The sequence below is a fragment of the Aulonocara sp. 'chitande type north' Nkhata Bay genome, linkage group LG7 (assembly GCF_057382095.1).
Source record: "Aulonocara sp. 'chitande type north' Nkhata Bay isolate Kocher_YH1m ecotype deep benthic linkage group LG7, A_spYH_male_GT1.1, whole genome shotgun sequence".
Lineage (NCBI taxonomy): Eukaryota > Metazoa > Chordata > Actinopteri > Cichliformes > Cichlidae > Aulonocara > Aulonocara sp. 'chitande type north' Nkhata Bay.
The window spans coordinates 39798426-39820795 of NC_141350.1; the positions used below are offsets into that span (position 1 = coordinate 39798426).

At 41.6% G+C, this 22370-nt stretch overlaps 2 protein-coding genes across 5 annotated transcripts in view; both read left to right on the plus strand.

The window, feature by feature from the left end:
- Positions 1–14713, plus strand: part of palm2akap2 (PALM2 and AKAP2 fusion) — a 100815-nt gene extending 86102 nt beyond the window's left edge. For 2 of the 4 annotated variants that reach the window (XM_086300344.1, XM_086300346.1), the window contains 8 exons: positions 4583–4801; positions 4913–5275; positions 6426–6524; positions 6630–6731; positions 6918–8379; positions 9168–9346; positions 10143–10181; positions 11966–14713. In XM_086300344.1, coding sequence (XP_086156470.1) covers positions 4583–4801; positions 4913–5275; positions 6426–6524; positions 6630–6731; positions 6918–8379; positions 9168–9346; positions 10143–10181; positions 11966–12100 — 2598 coding nt within the window. In that variant the 3' untranslated portion in view covers positions 12101–14713. The remainder of the gene's footprint in view (positions 1–4582; positions 4802–4912; positions 5276–6425; positions 6525–6629; positions 6732–6917; positions 8380–9167; positions 9347–10142; positions 10182–11965) is intronic. The other 2 variants (XM_086300343.1, XM_086300345.1) reach the window with 2 other exon arrangements.
- Positions 14714–16306: 1593 nt separating this feature from the next.
- The window catches only part of slc46a2 (solute carrier family 46 member 2), a 13309-nt gene continuing 7245 nt past the window's right edge, over positions 16307–22370 (plus strand). The window contains exons 1-4 of the mRNA XM_086300355.1: positions 16307–17744; positions 19366–19536; positions 20118–20336; positions 20775–20946. Of these exons, the coding sequence (XP_086156481.1) occupies positions 17271–17744; positions 19366–19536; positions 20118–20336; positions 20775–20946 (1036 nt within the window). The 5' untranslated portion in view covers positions 16307–17270. The remainder of the gene's footprint in view (positions 17745–19365; positions 19537–20117; positions 20337–20774; positions 20947–22370) is intronic.

Here is a 22370-nt window from a genome sequence, read left to right on the forward strand (position 1 = left end):
AAAATGGTGGTAGAAAAATAACTTCCAGGATTATAAAAAAGGTCTTTAACTAATATGGGGGAAAAGTCAAACAACTTCTTGTGCAGTTTTTATTAGATTTGAGTTATGATTTGTTCAGTTTTTATGAAATTAAAATTAAACCAGGTAAAGCTTCAAAATAGTTGCCCAAATACATGCCCTGAGTCATTTCATCATGTCTGTGAAATTTAGAGACTTGCCTGTAGTAAAAGTAATAAGACAGCCTGCGATTAGTTTTATGATAGTTTAACCAATCACTGTACAGAGAAAGTAATTATAAAATTGGTCTTAGTCAAAACTAAAGCGCTTCTTGGAAGTGGTGTTTTTGTTAGCTGTCCAAATGTCTCTAGAGACTGTATCAGTCTCGCTCACTGTATCAGTACATTTCTTTTGTCTGCAGGATTGAGTAAATATTTTTGAGTCCATGAATGCGTTTCTTTGGCATAACTTTTTATTCCCCTGATCTCCCTCTTTGAGAATTTGATTCTGTAAAGAATTCACTTTAAAGGCCAGCTGCTGAATTGCAACACAAGGTGGAGGCTCATTCCTTATCGTTGATTTGAGCAAGAGTTAAGAGTTGCACACATATTGTTTTCATTTGTCATTAGCAGACATAGTGCTTAAGATATTGGGTATTGTGAGGTTGTTGTTATGTACTGTGCTGTGTGGGTTGCATACATACACCTTCACAAATACACGAGGAAATGCTTTTTTTCTGGCAGGCAGCGGGAAGCTGGATTGGGAAGAAGAGTTATTATACGCTTGGATAATTATTCCTTATATTTGACTCTACAAATCTTGGAAATCAGATACTTACTTGGGATGGCATGACCTTGACCTCAGTGACATGTGAAGAAGTCCTTTTTTATCATGATATAGCCTTCATTGCAAACCTTAAATAAATATCTCTAAAATTCTAAACATGTCTCAGAGTTATGCTGAAAAACATAGTTCATGCAATAAAGTCTTCTAGGCTGGACTCATTAATATCAGGCTGTTCTAAAAGTTGTCTAAAAAGGCCCCAGTTAATCCAAAACTGCAGTGAGAGCACTAGAGACGAGAAAGAGTTACATATTAGCTATTCTTCCTTGGCTTATTTGGGGTTCCTAGAGTTTTTAAAAGTAGAATTGGAAGCAGAGCCTTCAAGTATCAGGCCCCTCTTCTGTGGAATCAGCTCCCAGTTTGGATTTGAGAAATAGGCACTCTCTGCTTTTAAGAACTTGCTCTCCTGGATCACGTGACTCTGAACCATCCCCTAGTTATGCTGCACTGAGCATTTCTTCTTCACTCACCTCGTTTCACTCCTCACATGTTTCTGCACCACTGCAACATGTCATTAATGTTGGTCTCCTCTCTCCCTTAGCCTGTGTAATTTCCTGTCCCCATATGCTCTCTTTTTCTTTTCTGTTTCCTCTAACCATACCATCGGTCACAGTGGATAGCTGCCCCTGTCTGGACCTGGTTCGGCTGGAGGTTTCTTCCTCTTAAAAGGGAGTTTTTCCTTCCCACAGCTTGCTTGCTCACAGGGGGTCACTTGAGTGTTGGGGTTTTTCCCAGAATACTGTAGGTTCTTACAATATAAAGCACTGTGAGGTGACTCTTGTTGTGAATTGTATTTTTGAATTCTTTTTTATGTCATTTTTACTTTTTGTTTTTAATTTAGTTCAGTTTCATTTTCATTCCCAAGTTAGTTGGTTTGTTTGTTTCAGTTTAGTTTGTGTTTGAAAAGTTTAGTTTCAGTTTTGTTGTTGTTGGTTTCATTTTGGTTTATGCCTTTTAAATTATTATTGTATGAAAGGTGTAACAGATGGGCAGGATTTAGGGAAACCATTACAAGAATTGCTATAAAAACACAACCTTTTCAAAGCAGCTGACTTACTGTCTTGTGGACATCCATAGTCTCAATAAACATATCCATCAAAGCTTCATCAGGGACACTGTGATAATAGATTTTTTCCAAACTAACAAACACTAAAGCTAAGCAGATTTCCTATATATTTTTCTTTAATTTTCAAAGGGTTTTTTTTGTTTTGTCTTATATTTTATCAAAAGTCAAGTTTTTTTTCATATACAGTTTTAATTTTTAGTTTAGTTTTAATTAAATGTAAAAGCTTAAAACTTTGGTTGGAAGATGTTAATATATTGCCAAACCTGTTCTCACAACAAGTTATTAGCAGATTTCTGTTAACATTTGTAAAGACAGTAATTTCCCAGAGGATAAATGTCAATAAACTCCATGCTCTCCTCCCTTTTCCTTTAGCACCAGTATGAGACTGACATTTGTGGTTTCTGGTAAAATCCCCCAACTATTGGGTGGCTTGTTATAAATTCTGTAAGCTGCTTTTTGAGCCCCATCTTCCAGTAAAAATATTATTCATGTTGATGCCTTAAAACCTACAAAACAAAGTAAATCTCCATTAATTTTAGGTGTCTTGTGTCGTAATTAGCCAACATTTGTATGTTAAACCCATATGGGGGGGGGGGGGGGTTTCCACTGAAATCCTGATTGAACTGGCATTTTAAGCATGCTGATGTTAGTAATTAGGACAAAAAAACACTGTCCCTGAAGACTCACAAATCCATTAGACAGTGTTTTGGTTTTTTGAGGTCTATTGTTATTTTACACTAGATTTTACAGAGGCACATTAGAGAATGTGTTAATAGATCGATAAAGAGAGAGAGTATGGAAGCAAAGAGATGACCAAGATGCCCTCAGACAACATTTTTATTAAAAGGGAGGTGGAAGAGAGCAATAAAGAAAAGATGACTAGGGAGGTGAAGGGAATGTAGAGGAAACTGTCCCTTCACAAAGCTTTTTAAATAGAGCTGGTCAAATCCTCCAAGAGACTTCACTGGCCACTGTTTCAGCATTTGAGCAATCTCAGAGAGCAGAGAGGAAGGAAAAAGCTCAAAAGGGGCGGTGAAGAGGAAGTGTAGATCAAGAAACTGAAAGGGAGCAAAAAGAGGGAGTGGTACGTGAGGAAAAGAAAGTGATCCAGGCTTAATTTTCATGTTGACAATAAATCCAGCTGAATTATGCCACTGATTGTCCAAAACCCCGTCCTGTGGATAGTAAGAAGAAGGAATGTTCCCAAATGGTACAATATGACAGTCTGGTAGTTTGTCTGAGGCCTGAGGTGGAAGAGAAGAAAAAGCCGCTCACTTTTGCAGAGCTGTGTCAAATGATTACTATTTTCTTTATTTGTTGTTTATGATTTAAAAAAAAGAAAAGAAAAATATCCTCATAAAATCCCAGTGCTCAGGATGACCTCATGAAGTGTTTGATATGTCTGACAAAATGTTGAAAACACCCACATTTTCAGATTTGTAATCCTGGTGACATATTTTCTACTAGTACTACTAGTACTTCTACTCGTATGTGAAGTTGACAGCTAGTTTTCTCTCTAATAACCTGTTGGTTAATGGTTAATTTATCAGCAGACTAGTTTACTAAAGTTATTCTCATTAAATCCCCTCACACAGACTGAAATATTAAAAAAGAGGGGTCAACAACTCCTCATTAAGCTCCTGTTAGAGATACGCACATGCTTAAGGATGAATTATAATGGCTACAAGGCAGTAAAGAAGGAAACCAACATTTTTAGAGAGTAATGTCCAGGAAAAGAGAGGCTGAACTGTGTAAATTTAGCTTCTTATTAATGGTTTATCTGGAATGTGAAGGATGATTCATTAAACCAGGTTGAGGATCTGATCTGTGCATACTAATGCTTCAATCAATATGGACCTTACAAGACTCAGCTACTGCCTGTATCATTCTTCCTTGAATGACTACAAGTGATATGTAAGTTTAAAAAGTGTATTTATAGAATGAAACATAATATATTAAAAAAAAAAAAAAAAAAAAGGTCTTATGATAGAACATCACCATTTTGCCTTATCTGGTGATATGTGCTTCATAATGTGACATACTTTCAAACCATGGTATAATAAGTATGATGTAGCCGTGTTAGCTGACCTGAGGTCACCTGTGTATTTTTATAATAGTGTGCCGTACATGTTAAATTCCATGATATGTAGCAGTTGTCTATCAGTCAGACAATTAGTTGGAACTGGCCCAACGTGCACCACATTAGGAAAATCTTTTGTGTTTAGACGACATTCATTCTTCTCAAAATAGCTACTGACAACATGGCCCTGAGCCTGGTGCTTAATCTGAAACACTTAAGTGCAGCTCCTCCTAGAAAAGACGAGTGAATGTGTGTAAAGGTGTATCTTCAACCTGAAATGTCTTCAAAGCTGACATAGCAAACAGAACGCCTGAGTGCTTTGACTGTTGTAGCAGTCTTCTGTCATACAGAGCAACTGTGTGTATTTTGTCGCCCCTTAGTGGTGGGAACCAGTCAGAACACAGTGTTCTGCTGCAATGCAGACCAAAGAACATTCATGTGTGAATTGATGTGTCTAAATGATAGTGGTTAGAAGCGGCTGACCTTTCAAAATAATATCTAAAGTTATTAAATGTCCACATTGTCTTTATTAAACCAACTATCAGTCAGCTTCAGCCGGCAGAGCTTCTGAAACACCAATGTTTCTTTGTTGACAGAAATCATGGCAAGCAGAGGATGTCAGTGACTCAGTCCCGAGAGAGCGAGCCCTGAAAACTGTCAGTTTCCAGGAGTCAGTCAGCGTTATCACTGACAGGCCTGCAGCCATGGAACTGGAGAGCCAGCAGATCCAGCACGACTGTCTCAGCAGTCCCAGTAACAGAGCCCACAGTCCAGTTGGAATGAAAGTAGAGACTCCTGACTGTGAGGTAGTGCAGGTATGCAGATCAAAACAAGTTAACTAAAAGGTTTTAACTTCTTGTTTTATTATTTGAAATTGGCGGCACATTCTGTCACAGTATTTTGAAATATGACTGTTGTTTCCACAGGAGATCTGCTACCTGGACCAGGTGTTAGATGCAGCCTCAGACACACCCACAAATGGGAACTCCTCTCTGTCACGTCACACCAAACCCATCAGCATAGATGGAACTTCTCCTTCTGTGTGTGTGTCACCCTCCTCCCCTGTCAATCACCACTCGATCATTGTGGAGGGACAAAAACAAACCACGTTTCTCCACCAGGACGAGTCTGCCGTTAAAACCAACGGGCACGCGCAGGGAGACGAGTCTGGGGGCAGCAGGGCAAAGTTTGAGCTGCGAGCATTTCAGGAGGAGAAACGCCCGGCCAAGCTGTTCACCCCTGGAGAGGAGCAGCAGGTCAGGGTGACGAGGAGACGTCCCTCAGAGGAGGTAAAAGGCTGCTGGATAATGTATCAGACTGTAACAAATACGCTATTCAGAAACACAGCCACAGGAGACCACGGTTTGTTTTATCAAATCATGTCTTATGAAAACAAAAATGATGTAAAACAAGCAAAGATGAGTTACTTGGGGTAGGTTTACCCCATTCACTAGCATGCTTTTGTTTATAATGATAAATAACCATTCTAACACGAAAAACAACAAAATAAAATGAAATGATTAGTACTTAATGCAAAAAATGTACTTGCTTTCAGTTGCTCTATTTTAATACCAGAGGCCTACTCTTAAAGACCAGTGTTCCTTCATTATTACTATACAAAATATAAAACACCTGGAAACATTTTTTAATGTACAAACTACGTAAGTAGAAAGGTCATGACTGAGATCACTGTAATCTTACTGCCACATAAGACTTCATATTGAATTGTGAAATACAGGCTTGAAGGAAGGAATTTTGAAATTGAAAGTGTGTGGCAACTGTCAGTGACTCATGATATGACATCAAAGCTCAAAAAGACATATGTGGTAACATAAATAGAAACAATGGCAATCCCCTGAAATTCTATCAACAGAAGGGGCTCAAAACACTGTTTTTGATCCTAAGTAATATTAAAGCGTCATACTAAGACCACAGTCCAAAATGTAACCTCCCACAGGCCTCAGGAGAAGCCTGAAACTGCGACACTTTCCCACAATAGTTACACTTACTCATACACTAAAAGATTTGGCAAAGACTCGGGATTTTGCAAGGTTACTATTTGCAAGGAGTACAACTTAATTCCTTGAGAAATTGTTCCCGTCATGCTGCAGATTTCCAAGGAAGAAAAACTGCTGAGTAATGGAACAGACACAGAAAGAGCTTTAGTGGTTTGTTCTGAAAAAAAGACAGCTCTGACTGAGATTTATGAGCACCTTACACTGAATGATCGAGACACAACTGCTGTGATTTTACCGCAACACGATTGTGTGACACTGACGTTGCTTGAAAAGCTGTTAGCATTACTTGTAAGATGGCATTAACCAGTACACAATACACAATAAAAACTTTCTTTGTTTCCTTGTTGGTGCACTAGTTTATTGGAAATTCTCTTTGTACATTTTCACACTCTTCTTCTCCTGGTTTGTTTTTCCATGTCAGGTTCAGGAATTGGAGCGTGAGCGTCAGGAGCTGATCAGAGACCAGGCAGTGAAGAAAAACCCTTCGATTGCTCAGCGCTGGTGGAACCCTCCTCAGGAGGTAGATCACCATTTAATCTCTGGTAGTTTTCGTTTTTCATTTAAACTGTGTTGTCCTAATGACAAATTGATTGATTTGCCATTTTGTTGTTTCAAATCATTCAAGATCCCTTTGGAAGAACAGCTAGAGGCAGATAAGCTCGAGTCTCTCAGGAAGTACCAGGAGAGGAAACAGCAGCGACATAATCACACTTATGCATACACACAGGTAAGACACACAAACACATGCACAAAACAAAGGAGCTCAAGCTCACACACTCAAACATGTTCTTTGACTTTGAGGAAGCATGATAAATTTGGACTGTAATAGATTAAATAAAGATGTCTTAAGCCTCATTGCTGTGCAGTTTTCTAATTGACTCTTTTGTATTCTGTACTCTCATCTGTTTTGCAGCCTCAGGTGTCAGGCCCTCCCACAGTGGTAACCCTTGATTCGGAGCTAACCAGGAAGGAGGACATCGTGGAGGAGCAGATCAACTTCTCCTCTGCTAGGAAGCAGTTTTTGCAAGGGGAGGCTACCAAGAAGGATGTAGCTCCTCAAATATACTCTGCCAAACCCTTCTCGAAATCCACAGCCAGGGGCAGCCACGGGAGCAGTGACATTGTTGCAGAAACTGGGGAGACGCACGTGACCTGGTCTGATGAAAGAACTAAAGATGAATTCACATGTGCGCTAGCTGTGATGACAATCCTACCTGAGGAAGAGGAAGCAAAAGGTCATTTTCATCCAGCTTTTCACCCAGAGGAGTCTGACTCAGGACTGGACGAGTTATCAGTCCGCTCTCAGGACACTACTATATTTAGCTTGGATAACGTTTCTGACAGCGGGGCTTCGCTACCCCCTACCCCATTGCCACTTACCCCTGTGTCACCACCTACCCCTCAGCCAACTACTCCAGTCAACGGGCAGATGAGTGGCAGTCCAACAGAAGATGAGCTGGAGTACCACGCTGGGGTTCTTGTTCAAAATGCCATCCAAAATGCCCTAGCAGCTGAAAACGTAGAAGACTGGCAGCAAGCTGACTTGAATTCTTCACAGCTGAGTACCCCTGCATCTCCATGCTCTGTATCCACAAGCAGCCCAGTGCCAGTTTCTTCCTCCCCTGTGTCTTCTGGTGGAGCCCCCAGTTTCCAGTCACTTGTGTCCTCCAGTCCTGCGCCATCCAACTCATCCCCACAGCCAGACAGGCAGCCAGTGGTGAGAGTTGTTTCCCAAGAGAAGCCATCAGAATCACAAGAGGCTCAGAAGCAACAGCAGTCCCCAAGACCAGCACAATCACAGCTCCAGACGCCTTCTCCTCCACCGTCTCAGCCTGTCTCACCACCACAGAGGCCCAGAGACGGAGGTCCCAGGATTAAAATCCAGTCCTCCTACACCAGAGCGCTTGCTTCATCAGCTCCAGCCCCAGCTCCTGCACCTGTGCCTGCTCCTGCCACAACAGCTCCTGTCTCTAGGCCAACCCCTGTATACCGTCCCCCGTCTCCTCCAAGCCCAGAGAAACCAGAGTTCAGCTACTTCAGTAAATACTCAGAGGCGGCTGAACTGCGTAGCACGGCGACAGCAGCGCGAGGGCCAGAGGTGGAGGCGGCTAGCGGCCCGTTCCGCCTGCGCTCCAAGAAGCAGCGAACTCTGTCCATGATTGAAGAGGAGATCCGAGCAGCTCAGCAGAGAGAGGAAGAACTGAAGAAGCAGAGGGAGGTGCAGCCTACCGTTGTTGTCCGGCCCAGCGGCACTTCCAGCAGTAGTCATGGACCTGTGAGGACGGGGATGCGGCACGCCACTATTTCCCCCACAGATAAGATGAAGAGCAACAGTTTGCCAACTAGACTCACATTGACAGCACGGACAGCGCCAGGTCAGTTAGTACTGCAGGTCCTCACAAGGGTCATACAGTCATACAGTTAACAAGCTTATTAGTTTATTTTAAATGCCAGAATCAACCCATCAACTTCAACATTACTCAGTTGGAAAGCTAATGGGTAAATATTAGCATGTAAATTTGCTGTTTATGAATTCCTGTGACTAAAAGAAAGAGTTTTTTTTAGCTTCTTTTTTTAACAGAAGAGAGCCATGCAGCCAGCAGCACAAGGAAAAGTTCATGCTGTATTATTCTAGAGTGGTAAAGGAGGAAAAGCCCTATGTTAGAAATGGTCTAAAAGTAGCTCATGAGGTAGAAAAGGTCATCTACTAATTGGAAGTTGGTCAGATCCCCGACTGCTCCAGTCTGTGTGTCAAAGTATTCTTAGGCAAGATACTGAAGATTAAAATGCTCTTTAATGCGTCCATCCGAGTATCTATGTGTGTGAATGTTAGATAGAAAGCACTTAAGTATAGAAAAAGTGCTTGTGTGAATGGGTGTGAATGAGGCATGTTGTATAAAGCTAGATTTTGAGTGCTCAAGTAAAAAAGTGCTGTATAAGAATCAGTCAGTCCAACCACCCACAAAATGACTGCTTGCATGCTCTTTCCTCAGTCATAGCAGGCAGAGCACAGGTTTTCTGTGTCTTATGTATATCTAAGAACAATAGCTTTGGCTCCAAACGATGTAAATGTAACAATTTTTAAAAAGAAAAGAACTAAAAAAATGTTTAAATAACCCATAGTATGGATTTTTTTAATTTTTTTTATTTTTGGGGTTTGCAGGAAAGATTGAGAAAGTTCGACCTGCGCCACCTGTCTCCCCCTCGACCTCTGAAGGAGCCCTGTCTGATGCTGGCAGCGAGGACTCTGGAGGATCACGACCCAAAAACTTCATGCAGACTCTTATGGAAGACTACGAAACACACAAAGTGAAGAGGAGAGAGAAAATTGAGGACAACAGTGTAAGTATTTCAACCCAGGGAAAGATAAATGACTAGACACAGAATAAGAGAAAGAGACTGAGGTGCTTTTCACTGCAAAATCAAAAGCTTTCTGTTGCAGAAAACGCGTAATACAAAGCACCACAAACTAATGTAGTAGTTGTGAGCATCAGTTATTATAAATCCCCTGATCTCTGTGAAAGTGCCAAGCGATGACACAGTTTGTCACATAATACGTATTTGTTCAGCCGGGCTTTGGTTAAATCACCTCCCCTAAATGTCAACGCCCGTGACCTGGTATGAGCACATACTGTACATCACCAAAGGGTAATTCCCAGCCTGGAAGAGAAGAGAGTCAAACAGTCAGAGTGAAAGTAAGAGGGGCTTTCTGTCCTGACCCCATGTTTTTGTCTTTTTTTTAATGTTTTGTAATAAATGTAATTCGACACCAGAACGCTTATGTATTCAAAATGGGGTCTCACGAAAAGGTGAAAGGTTTGGCACGCAAACACAAAGAAATTGTTGGAAATGTTGCGTAATCAGAAATGACAGACAGAAGTTTCACTTTTCAGTTCATGAGCACCGCACGCTCAAATTCATATTCACACACAGCAGATCCACTGGGAGGGAACATTTCATTCCAGCTGCTGTAAGATCACATACTTCAAGTTACTTCACTGAATTTATTCCACACAAACATCTCTGCTGCGCAGTTGTTAGATGCTGATGTTGTTGCTAATTGTGCTTTTGTTTATCCATGATGGCATCACATGTGTTGACTTCGTGTACTGTTGCTTCTCTCCTGCTTCTTGATCAGTATGCCCGTTTGTTGCTGGCTAACGAGGTAACCACTGAGGTACCTGAGGAATCTCTTCCCTCCTGTAACTGCCTTTACTGACAGACCTGGGTCAGACCATACACATTAGATTCATATACAACAGAGTCCAAGTAGATGGCAAAAATCAGCTTTATGCAGTGCTGTGCAAAAGTTTCAGGTACTAAACGTGAACTAAGGATGGATTTAGATCCACTTCCATAAAGCTTTCTTCAGGGTACAATAAAAAGAAATCTGGTTAATATTTAGTGTGAGGACCCTTTCCCTTTACAGCATCATGGCCTCTCTGGATTCAAAATAAGCTATTTCTGAGTCAGTGTTGATACTAGGGTGAGCTTGAATAGTCAGTTTTGTTTAGGAAGAGTATTTGGACTAAGTGGCCCATGGGAGCCATACTAAGAGTTGGCTGGATTCTCTAAAGACTCAGGAAAAGTGCTTCAGTGCTTCCACCCCGTTAGCTGAGAATATACTGGATTATCCTCTATGAAAGAAAAGAAGTTACAGTTATGAATGTGGTTTCCTTTAATACCATAACCTGCTGTTATGTTTTGAACATCATCAAACTCCCAGCTGAGCAATAAACATGAAGCTCCTGTAATAAAAACCTTTTTATAAAAAAAGAGCTCTATTAAAATAATCAGAGTGAGTTTAAATTTGCATTACTTGTGTGTGTCTCATTGGATCGTTGGGATCATAATTTATTAATTGGACTTTGGGTCCCTCATTACATTCAGTTATTAATAATAAGAATCTAAATGTGTTTATTACCTAAAACCTTTGCACAGAAGTGTAGCATGTATCAGTATCACCTGAAGAAACTGCCTATTCACAGTGATTTTGACTTCCCGAGTCCAGTTACAGAGTCAGAATGAGAAGAGTTCCACTTCCACTTTGTTGTTTTCATCTTCTAATTGTCCTTCAGTCAGTCTTTTAGAAATGAAACCAGTGCTGAAAATGTAGATGGTAGATTGGAAACCATAGACAGGGCACTTTCTGAACAAAACCCACATGTGTTTTTATGTCTGCTCCCAGGTCTGGTTGTACTCTCATTTCCTTGTTCTGCTCTGTGGTGTTGGTGCTGCATGTGCTTGTCCGTGGATTTGGTGTGAACCTTTAATCCACACATTCCAATTTATGTACATGCTGTATAGAGTGTTGATTTAAAAAGTTTCTTTCAATATTTAAAACAGAAGGAGCCATTTTAATGGTGCCATATAGCTATATATGATAAATATGTTTGTAAATGATATTCAAAAGTGTGTAGTCGTTAAAAGATACGGTACTTGGGTGTGCTTCAATCTGACACTACGTAATTGGCCTAAGCTTTGAGAAGCTCATGTCCATACTTTTCTATCATCATGACTGCTGTCAGCCCTCTGCCACTACCCACAATCCACTTCACCTACACCCTGTCCTGATCTACCCTGGATTCCAGTTGACAAAGAAATCTTTTCCCCTTGTCCTTGTCTGTCTGCTTGAAGGTGATTGTGAGTATCAGCATGGGTGTGGGAGAGGAATAATGACTGGACACGTTTAATGTGGTGTTCAAGCATGAATTTTCCCTGAAATGGAGTAAAGTTACTTTTGTTGTTGCTGTCAAACACTGCAGGTGCTCTTTATTTTTGTCATTTAATTAAAGTGATTAGATGTGCGCGCCCTCAGTGTTTGACATACACTGCATGTCATGTTAAAGTCACTGTGGCGTGCGTGTTTTGGGGTTTTTGTTGTTGTTGTTTTTTAAGTTTGTAACAATTACATTGCTCCCGGTCGCACTTGCATCTGATTGGTTGCTTTGTAATCATCAGGTTCTGGAGGCCACTCGTGTGACCAGGAGGAAAAGCGACATGGCGCTGAAGTGGGAAGCCGGCATCTATGCCAATGAGGAAGGCAAGGAAGAAGAGGAAGAGGAGGAAGAAGAGGAGGAGGAGGAGGAGGAGTAAAAAACTCCCTTCAGAGACAACTAACAAGCCAATTGGAGAGAATGAAGGAAGAGAAAGACTGAAGGAAAAGTGAGAAAGCAGGAAGGAAAACTATTTATTTTATTAAGAGTATCTGAAGATCACATGACCCCAGCAGTGTGAACCAGTGGGGCTTTTTGGACCTGAAAACTGAAGGTATATTAGCATGTTAAGTGGCTGAGGATGTGGGAAATATGTGAAGGTGGTCAGCAATAAGAGACACTTCAAAGGTGTTTGATGGTGGTTTTAGAGCAACGTTTAGTGTTTTTAATAGCTGGTAGATGCTAAATGACTGAAATATTCTTAGGATTTTTCACCTTTATGCTATTATTCAAATAAGATCTAAAGCTTTTATTTTGACTGGTTGCCTGAGACTCTCTGATGGTGGTTTCATCTGCGCGTGCTATATAATAACCACAGTCATCTTCTGAAAGTGTGGAACGCTTTTAATCAAGAGGACGATATAAAAGATAGGCAGATGCAGCTATTCAAAAAAAGAAAGTTCTGAGAGGAAGTAGACAAGGAGAGGCCAGATCACCCTCTTAGTTTTTGTAATTTCAGAAATACTTTTACCTGGATTTACTACTGGAAAGCTGCTGTGTTTTCCAAGAACCGAACCGAAAGGTGCCCCAAAGCGTCACTTTCAGAGCCCATAATGGCACAGTGCAGATATGACACAAGTTTGACACGCTTGCCAGGAGCTTTTGCCTTCTTGTCAAGCATCTTTACTGAATTTTGAGCAGTCAGCATCCTTTTTGTGTTAAATGCTAGTCAAGAAATTAGCAAAACTAGCAAAACTAAACTTGCCTTAGACCGCCAGTGCTTGTCGGTGAACGGTATGTATTGTATCCTCTCCTATCCTGCATTACTACGCTGTCGGTAGACCTTAGGGAAAATAAGCAACCACCTTAGATAGAAAGTTTGCCTGTAATCGCTTCTTTTCCAGTGCAAACAGAAAGGGGGGGGGGGCTACCTGCTGGTAGTGCTTACACCATTTGAGTGAATTTGTGTGTTAATTAAAGGGCTGGGTCAGGGGTTTTATATAAAAAAATCACTTATTTTACTTTTGTTGGCTACGTCGCTTTGTTGACCTGTGCTTTCTGATGATGTAAGCAGTTGTTTCATGTATTATACTGAGGTAGGACTGTGTATTTGACCTATGAACGTCTGTATCTACTTGCTAGCCGAGGATAAAGTTTGATGAAAAAAATAATCAAAAAAGGTTTTTATAAGAAGTCGTTATACCAAAACAGAATGTTATTTAGAGAAAACCCACCAGCCTGAGCTCTCCACGTCCTTTTTAAGGCGTACAAGTGTGCGAATGGATTCACACTCCTTTCCTAACCTGAAACAAGCACAGCTGAAAAAAAAGTGCAGTGGCAAAAAGAAGGCAATAAAGGTCTTTCGAGACGCTGAGCTGTGCTGTAAGTTGGGCTTGTAAGGGTTTTTTTGTTTTTTTACTAACTGTATTGTGACTGAATTTTGCAGAATGACATTGATTTTGTGTTTTGAAGTGTTGAAATCATACAAAGTGACGAGGAAAAACAGGATTCAGCTTCAAGAGTAAAACAGTAAATACACTTTAACACAACCACACTTCTCCCTGGAGTATAACAGACTGTCTTTAATTTAAAATGAAAAGTAGAAATGTGTCAAACTGGCTGTGGAAACGGTATTTCTGGACAACTTTTGATTGTATTCCTCTGTCGTAGCCTTTGAGATTCGTTTCTGCGTCCAGATGTGAGGAGAAACAACATCGTTTTTGTAAACCAAAAGTCACAGTTTTGACCTGTCCAAGTGCCCTTCAGCAAGGCAGCAACTTCTCTCTTTGCTTCCAAACACACTGAATGTACGCTGAGCTAAACCACAGATGTAATTGCTGGACATCTACTAACCTATCAAGTCAAGCCACCCTTTGCAACTTATTCCACTCGACTGTCTTGTGATATGCTTTGTCAAGAAAGCGTGGCACAAACGCCATAAACCAAAAGTGAAAATCAAGGACTCATTCCTCTGCGGTGTCCACTTCCACCAAACCCAGAACAAATAATATTAAAACCCACACATATGTTCCAGAGAATCATCCAAGTTCTCCTTTCAGGGTCTTCTGTGGTGCAGCAGAGGTGAAGTGTCTTTAACGCTGGTATGAGATTATTTTTGACTTAAAGGCTAAAAGACAACAGGACGGAAAAGGTTTTCATCCTTGTGGGAACCAATCAAAGTTCTCATTAGAGTCGCTTATGAAACGTACACACAGAGGAATTATTGAATGGTGTGATCTATTATTATTATTATAATTATTATTATTATGATTTTGATGTTTGAATTTATGGTGCAGAGATGATTTTATTTATCATTTTAAATGCTGGTAGCTTGTTTTCGGCCTACAGAGCTTCTCCAGTGTGGAACTCACTGTCTGTGTGTGTGATAAAGCAATCTTATTACTACAATATAAACACAGTATAACCCCTGTTCCTATGTTAACCACTTGTATGCTCATACTCTGCTTTGTTATTTTATAGCACATGTAAGGCTCACAGTTACACACCCACTATACATATTATGAATATTTTCTCATTAAAAACAAAACCTGTACATGTGGGTTTCCTGAGTGGTTCATTTGCATGTGTTTTCAGTGTTAATACTGGAAGCGGAGGTGGGGGGATCATTTCATTGTCCATATACATACACTAACCAAAGGGACACTTCATTCACACTTTGCTGTGACCCTATCCTCTGAATGTGGCAGCAGAGATTGAGTTTTTCTAATCTTCTATTGTCCAGGCGTTCTGACTGATGTCCCACCAGGATAAGGCCCAGAGGAATACCCAGGAAACGCCTCGGTGTCCCCTACTGAAGAGCTGGATGAGGCAGTTGGTTAGAGGGACATTTAGGCTTCACGTTAGAGACTGCTGCACCCGTGATCTGGATAAGCAGTTGAAAATGGACGAATGGATGGATATTGTCCCGTTTTGGTGTACAATAGAATTTCAGTCTCCGTTTCCTGTTCTAAGCTGACAGGAGTGGCACCTGGTGTGATCTGCTCCTGTAGCCCATCTGCTTCTGTGGTTAACTGAATTACTGTTGCCATCCTATCAGCTCAAAGCATTCTGCGCATTCTCTGACATCAACAGGGCATTTTCATCCAGAGAACTGCCACTTACTGGATGTTTTCTCTCTTTTTGGAGCCTTCTCTGTAAACAGACGAGCAGTTTGTGAAATATTAAGACCAGTCTATCTGACATCAACAACCATGCTGTGTTTAAAGTCACTTAGATCATATCTTCCTAACTGTGATGCACAGTTTGAATTTATGTCTTTTTGACTGTGTCTACCTGCCTAAAAACTTATGTCTCCATATGATTGAATGATGACGGAGCAGTTGAACAGCTACCCACTGACTTGGCCAGGGAGTATACATAGAGTACACTTTACATTACAAACATTTTGAAGGAGGTATGTCTCATTATCGGACCAGAACTGAACAAGCAAACACTTCCTTGAGTTGTCAAAGGAGCTTGCAAAGAAAAGCGTCTGGACTTCTTTAAGTTGCTTGAAGACGTTTCACCTCTCATCCGAGAAGCTTCTTCAGTTCTAAGGTCAAATGGTGGAGAGTCCCAGATATAAACCTAGTGGGAGTATCCCCCCCCAGAGGGACAAAAGGACCCCCTGATGATCCTCTAATCGCCTGAGAGCCACCTCCACAGGACAAGACTCAGCAGTCCATCTGCATCTTAAGGATAAAGGACACTCTTTCGAGGATGCCAATGTTCACATTTTGGACAGAGAGGACAGATGGTTTGAAAGAGGAGTGAAAGAAGCCATCTATGTCCACTGTGAGCGACCATCTTTGAACAGAGGCGGTGGTTTACGACACCAACTCTCTGCCATCTATAATCCAGTTTTGAGATCCCTTCCCAGACGCCTTAACGCCCACTCACATCCTGGGCCATCTGACCTCAGGAATTCGCATGATAAGGTGGGGCCAGGTTTCACAATGAACACACCCGAAACTCTGGCTGATTGGGACCCACACCCAGTTTCACACCTTGGCTCAGGCGATTAGAGGATCATCAGGGGGTCCTTTTGTCCCTCTGGGGGGGGTTACTCCCACTAGGTTTATATCTGGGACTCTCCACCATTTGACCTTAGAACTGAAGAAGCTTCTCGGATGAGAGGTGAAACGTCTTCAAGCAACTTAAAGAAGTCCAGACGCTTTTCTTTGCAAGCTCCTTTGACTACGATGACCTGGATGACTGAGAACCTTCACAGACACTTCCTTGAGTTCTATTTGTGAGCTGTAAGCAGCAGCTTTTGAAAGTACCTTGTGGTTAGTGCATTGTTGAGCTTGTGGGAACCCATTGTGAATGTGCTTTTTTTCAGTTCAAATTATTTCTATCAACATACAACAGAGACCACTCTAGCAGAAGCCTATCCACAAAGACTGCAGTCACTGCTGTTTATTGGAAGGAAATTAAATGTTTCCTGTTTCAGGCTTCTCCTGTTAGAGGATTACCTGCTTTCTGGTTTACCTTGAAATGAGCTGGCGGTAATGCCTGTATATGTGCTGTTGTATGCATGCGATATCTACTTCGCCTACAGCTCTTCATAGAAATTTACAGGAACTGCACATTTGATTTGGCTTTGCAATACCTGTGTAATTACATGGGTGGTGCGTGCTGGGTCTTTTATCAGCATTTTTCACATTTTAAAGTCACACACTGATAATTTATTTAAAAATGAAAATGAAAGTATACCAGCTGAGATGGATTAACTGCCTTCAATGGGTTCATATCTAATGCCATGTTTTGGACTGCAGCTCAGTTGTGTTTCAGTTTTATATCTCAAACCTAGATAAATGCAACGAGAGATGATTTGTGTGGAGATATAATAGGGAGCACAGAGAAATGGTAATGATGAAAATGTAAATAGTGGCCCAGAGCCTGATGAAAGAAGGTGGTTTCCTAAAATCTGACAGAGTGCACTGAAGCCAGCAAATCAGCAGCAGGGGATGAGGAAGTGGGCGTGTTTCCTCGGTGAGGCTGCTTAGTTTGAAGCACACGCGCACACACCCTTCACTTACTACTGACGGAAGCAGTCCTAGAAGACGGTCATCTTTATTTTTTTTTACAAAGCTACAACAATCCAGATCATGGTGGTACCGAACTTGTGTCAAGCAGCCTTCGCGATGCTTCGGCAGATCGAGCCGATCATCGTGCTCGAGCAGCTGGGCAGCACTCTCTTTGATACCGCGCTGCAGATGGTGGTCTGGGACCGCTGTGCCAACGCTACCGACCCGGGCCACTCCAGTGAGGATGCCCAGCAGAAAGCCATGACCGACTTCTACATGATCAACAACCTCATTATCCAGCTGACTCCCATCTTTCCTGCGCTGTTCCTGGCAAGACTGAGCGACCGCGGCCGGAGGAAAGCCCCCATCGTGTCCCCCCTCACCGGCTACCTGTTGTCTAGGGTCATCCTGCTCCTGGTAGTCGTTCTAAAACTGCCGCTGCAGGTGATGTTCGCGGCGGGGACTGTCCTCGGGCTCTCCGGCGGGTTCACCGCATATTGGCCCGGTGTAATGACTCTAGCTTCACTCGGCTCCACGGCGGCCGACCGCTCCAAGGTGAGTTACAGGCGTGCTGCAGCTGCAAAGCCGTGGAAGGAGCGCCGAGAGGAGCCTCAAAATAACTTACTTTCAATCACAAAACTTTGTGTTTGACTGTAAAACTGATGATAATGTGCAAAAACTAAGAATTACAAGGATATAAACGAATAAGTTGGGCCATTAAAGAAGACCGTTTCTTTCTTTCTCTCTCTCTCTCTTTTTTTTTTTCCAGATTTTTCAGTCTTTCGCTATTATTGTTTTCAGGGATTTCCCTTATTTAAAAATGGCCTTTAGGTTTTATTGCTCATGTGAGCACAATTGGTCGATATACGAGTCTGCGTCACCTCTTTTAACTAAAATCTATGCAATACAGATGTTGTACCTAAAAGAAACACAATACAACTCAAATATATATTCAGTGAACTTAAAAAAAAAAGTAAGCTTAAACTTTTAACATAAAGCCATAAACACTTTCCCCCTCTTAGTCTGAGAGTACTGTGCTTCAGGAAGCATGTTATATGCACACAGGCGGTCAAAAAGAAAATTACATTTAATTACCAAATCACCCAGGGGTTAGCCCCCTCTGCTGTGGAGCCAGCTCCCAGTCTGGATTCCCTCTCTACTTTTAAGATTAAACTTAAGACTTTCCTTTTTGATAAAGCATGATGATAGTTCTAGATCAAGTGACCCTGAATCCTTCCTTAGTTGTGCTGCAATAGGCCTAGAAAGCTGGGAGCTTCCCATGATGCACCGTTTCATCTTCACTCCCTGTGTTAATACACCAATCTGCATGTAGTCATTAGTTATTATTAAGTTATTATTGCTACTCTTGCCCTCTTCCACAGTGTTTCTTTGTCCTGTTTGCCTCCCTTCACCCCCAAACCCGTTGTGACAGATGGCTTTTACTCCATGATTCAGCTGAATTGAACTGAAAAAAAAAAACCCAAACAAAAGCAAAACAGTTTCCTTTAACTGATTTATTCAAAGGAGCTTGCAGAGAAAAGCGTCTGGACTTCTTTAAGTTGCTTGAAGACGTTTCACCTCTCATCCGAGAAGCTTCTTCAGTTCTAAGGTCAAATGGTGGGGAGTCCCAGATATAAACCTAGTGGGAGTATCCCCCCACAGAGGGACAAAAGGACCCCCTGATGATCCTCTAATCGCCTGAGCCAAGGTGTGAAACTGGGCGTGGGTCCCAATCAGCCAGAGTTTCGGGTGTGTTCATTGTGAAACCTGGCCCCACCTTATCATGCGAATTCCTGAGATCAGATGGCCCAGGATGTGAGTGGGCGTTAAGGCGTCTGGGAAGGGATCTCAAAACTGGATTATAGATGGCAGAGAGTTGGTGTCGTAAACCACCGCCTCTGTTCAAAGATGGTCGCTCACAGTGGACATAGATGGCTTCTTTCACTCCTCTTTCAAACCATCTGTCCTCTCTGTCCAAAATGTGAACATTGGCATCCTCGAAAGAGTGTCCTTTATCCTTAAGATGCAGATGGACTGCTGAGTCTTGTCCTGTGGAGGTGGCTCTTCTGTGTTGTGCCATGCTCTTGTGAAGTGGCTGTTTGGTCTCTCCTGACTGAGAACCTTCACAGACTTAACTGATTTATATTAAAAGAAATAACCCTGTGCCCCCTTGCAGGTGTTGATGAGGGTGGAGTTCATGTATGGGTTAGCAGGCGTGGTGGGCAGCCTCGCTTCTGGCCATCTGTTCCACCTGTACAGCTCCAGTTTGGGACATGGGACCATCCTGCTTATCATCAGCACACTGCTGCATCTGCTCTGCCTCTTACACTCCATTTTCCTGCTGCAGGTCAGTGTGTGCACGTGAGAGGGTTCAGAGGGGGCGGGGGTCCAGTGTAGCCATGTGTTTTTTGTGTATTTCTAATTGTTTATTTTTATTTTTATTCTTGGAATCAAAAAATATACTGTGAATCAGCTTTGCATGATTCACAGTATATTTTATAATGGCCCTTCATCCACTTTGCTTCTAGCTCCTCCCCCCTTAAAGGTAAGTTTTTTCTGATTAGCTGCCCCTTCAAAACAAAAGGGCTCTGAACACCAGGTAGAGATAACCACATTCAGAGGATCTGATCCTACTGACATCATACAGAGCCAAAAGTAGAAAAAAAAAACTTCTTTCTTTTTGGTGACCTCACCATGACCTAATGACCTAAAAGTACATCTATGACATAAAATAAAGAACAGCAAGCTAAATTGTCGATCATTAAACATGCTGCTGTAATAATAATGTGAATAATTACATTAATCTGTAATTATGTGTCTTATAACTAGAACCATCTTTATTCATGTTCTGCCTTCAGTTTTAGCCACACGTGCTCGCTCTACCACCTCGCCGAGCTCATATACCACGCATGTCCGTCTTTATTAAAGGTGAAAGGTGTAAGCGATGGAGAGCCGGAGGAGAACCGCCACCTACTGTTACGTGCCTCCACTAACTCTTCAGTTGTCGAGGCTCCTGTTGAGATAAACAGAGTGAATGTGGCTCTGTTGTTTGTGGCTGCCATCCTGTACGACTTTGCAGTGGGCGGAGCCATTGAAGTACTGGGCGCCTTTGTGCTGAGAGCACCACTCAGCTGGAACGCCACTCTAGTAAGTTTTTTTACCCCATTTTTGTGATTTGATGCAAAAAAGATGGGATAAAAGTAACACTGCTAGTTTTAACTCTATTTTAAGCAGACGGGACAATTCTAAATATTAGTGTCTAAGCTTAGCCATCGGTTGGTTGGTGATTGGTATGTTGTTAGCTAATGAGCACACCCATGTTCATCCTCCTTTCTGACTGTATGACTGTAGTCTTCTGAACAGACTGAGGGAACTGAGGCGTGTTTTCCCACAAATGTCTATACAGCCAGGAGTGTTTCTGCAACCAGAGGAGTCGCCCCCTGATGGTCATTAAAAATAATGCAGATTTAAGGCACTTAAGCATTAATGCCATCTGTTCTAGTTGCATAGTCTGTTTATTATTGCCTCTCTATCGCTGAACATCTCTCCCTTCTTTTTTTCTCATTTCTTTTCCTCTTTCTTCAGGTGGGGTACGGAAATGCAGCAGGCTGTGTGATCTTCCTCACCAGTTACATAGGTGTCATCGGGTTTCGACGCTGCTGCAGCGACACCTCGCTCATTCTGATCGGCATGGTGTCCTTCGCTGTCGGGATTTACTTCATGTCCTTTGTAACGACGACCCTCACTTTCTACCTCGGTAAGAACAAACATGTTACACAGATTTTATAGTAAATTTGTGGTGGATTAGCAGCTAATAGAGACACTTCATCCAGAAGATTTGAGGCGGGTTTAGAGCTCATGCCACACACACAGGCCACATCCTTCATTTTCTCCTATGACCTTTAAACAGAGTAAATAGGCCCCCAGTTTAGCGCCCCTGGTTGATCAGGCTCAATGCATGCCTAACCTAGGACCCTTTGCTGTGTGTTTTCCCCCACTTTCCAGTATTCTTCTCAGTCATGTCAAATAAAGATGAAAAGCTGCCCTAAAATAATGTGTTTTTAAGTGAGAAAATAAAAAAAATTAGACACTGAAAGCAACAAAGGCCCAGTTGTGTGACTGCTCCTAACCTGTTCTTCATGTGACACTTGGTATTGTCTAAAAAACAGATCAGGTTTAGTTCCCAGAAGAGCTGCGTGTTCAGATTCCAATCGTTGCTTTTATTTTTACTTTGCCAAGTGGTTCGCACAGCAAACAGCAAATGGGAAAAAAATGTGTGTTTATGCTTTGATGGATTAGAAAGTTTGACTCAGCAAGCAAAATAAGTTTGTGTGCTAAAATTCAAGCTGTTTATTTGAGTTTACGTCAGACCTAAAACACCACCATGAATCATAAAAAAGTAGGAACCAAAATAAGGAACTAGGAGTGATTATAAGCCATAAACACTTTTTCCCCCTTAGTCTAAGAGTGCTGTGCTGCAGGAAGCATGTTATATGCACACAGGCAGTCAACAAGAACATTACATTTAATTACCAAATCAGCCAGGAGTTAGTTTCAACCAATTAAGTTTGATAAGGTTTATTTAACCCTTTCATGCATGAATTATGACCTCAATCAGGATTTTTTTCTTAAGTATTTTTATTCATCTTTAGGCATGAAAAAAATATTTTTGAACTTCATTTTTTTAAACATGTACTTTGCAAAGAGTTTTTTACATCCACTTAGTCCACTTAGTCCACTGGCTGGCCAGTGGGTGGCAGGGTATGGAGTCACACATCAGTGTCCAATGTGGTGGTTTATGTGCAAATATGCTATCAACACTGACACAAATACAAGAAAACAGCCTTTGAATAGCTGTCCACTGTAGTGACCACTATAAGAGATCTGCATTCTTACTGAAGGCTAAGACATTCAATACTCAATATGTACACCCAGCAAACAGCTACTCAGCTGAAGCTCACGGATAAACATGTGGAAATGTAAAAAGGGACATTTCTCAGCAGTTGTGGTCTGGTCTATTTTCTGGTTATAAACAAATGAGATACTTTGTCTTAATTATTGTTTGGGCGGGATTGGCACCACTAGGATGTTTTTTATTTGCTATTTATCATACTTCACTTCTGAACTTGGACAATATATATATATATATATATATATATATATATATAATCCGATCCATTA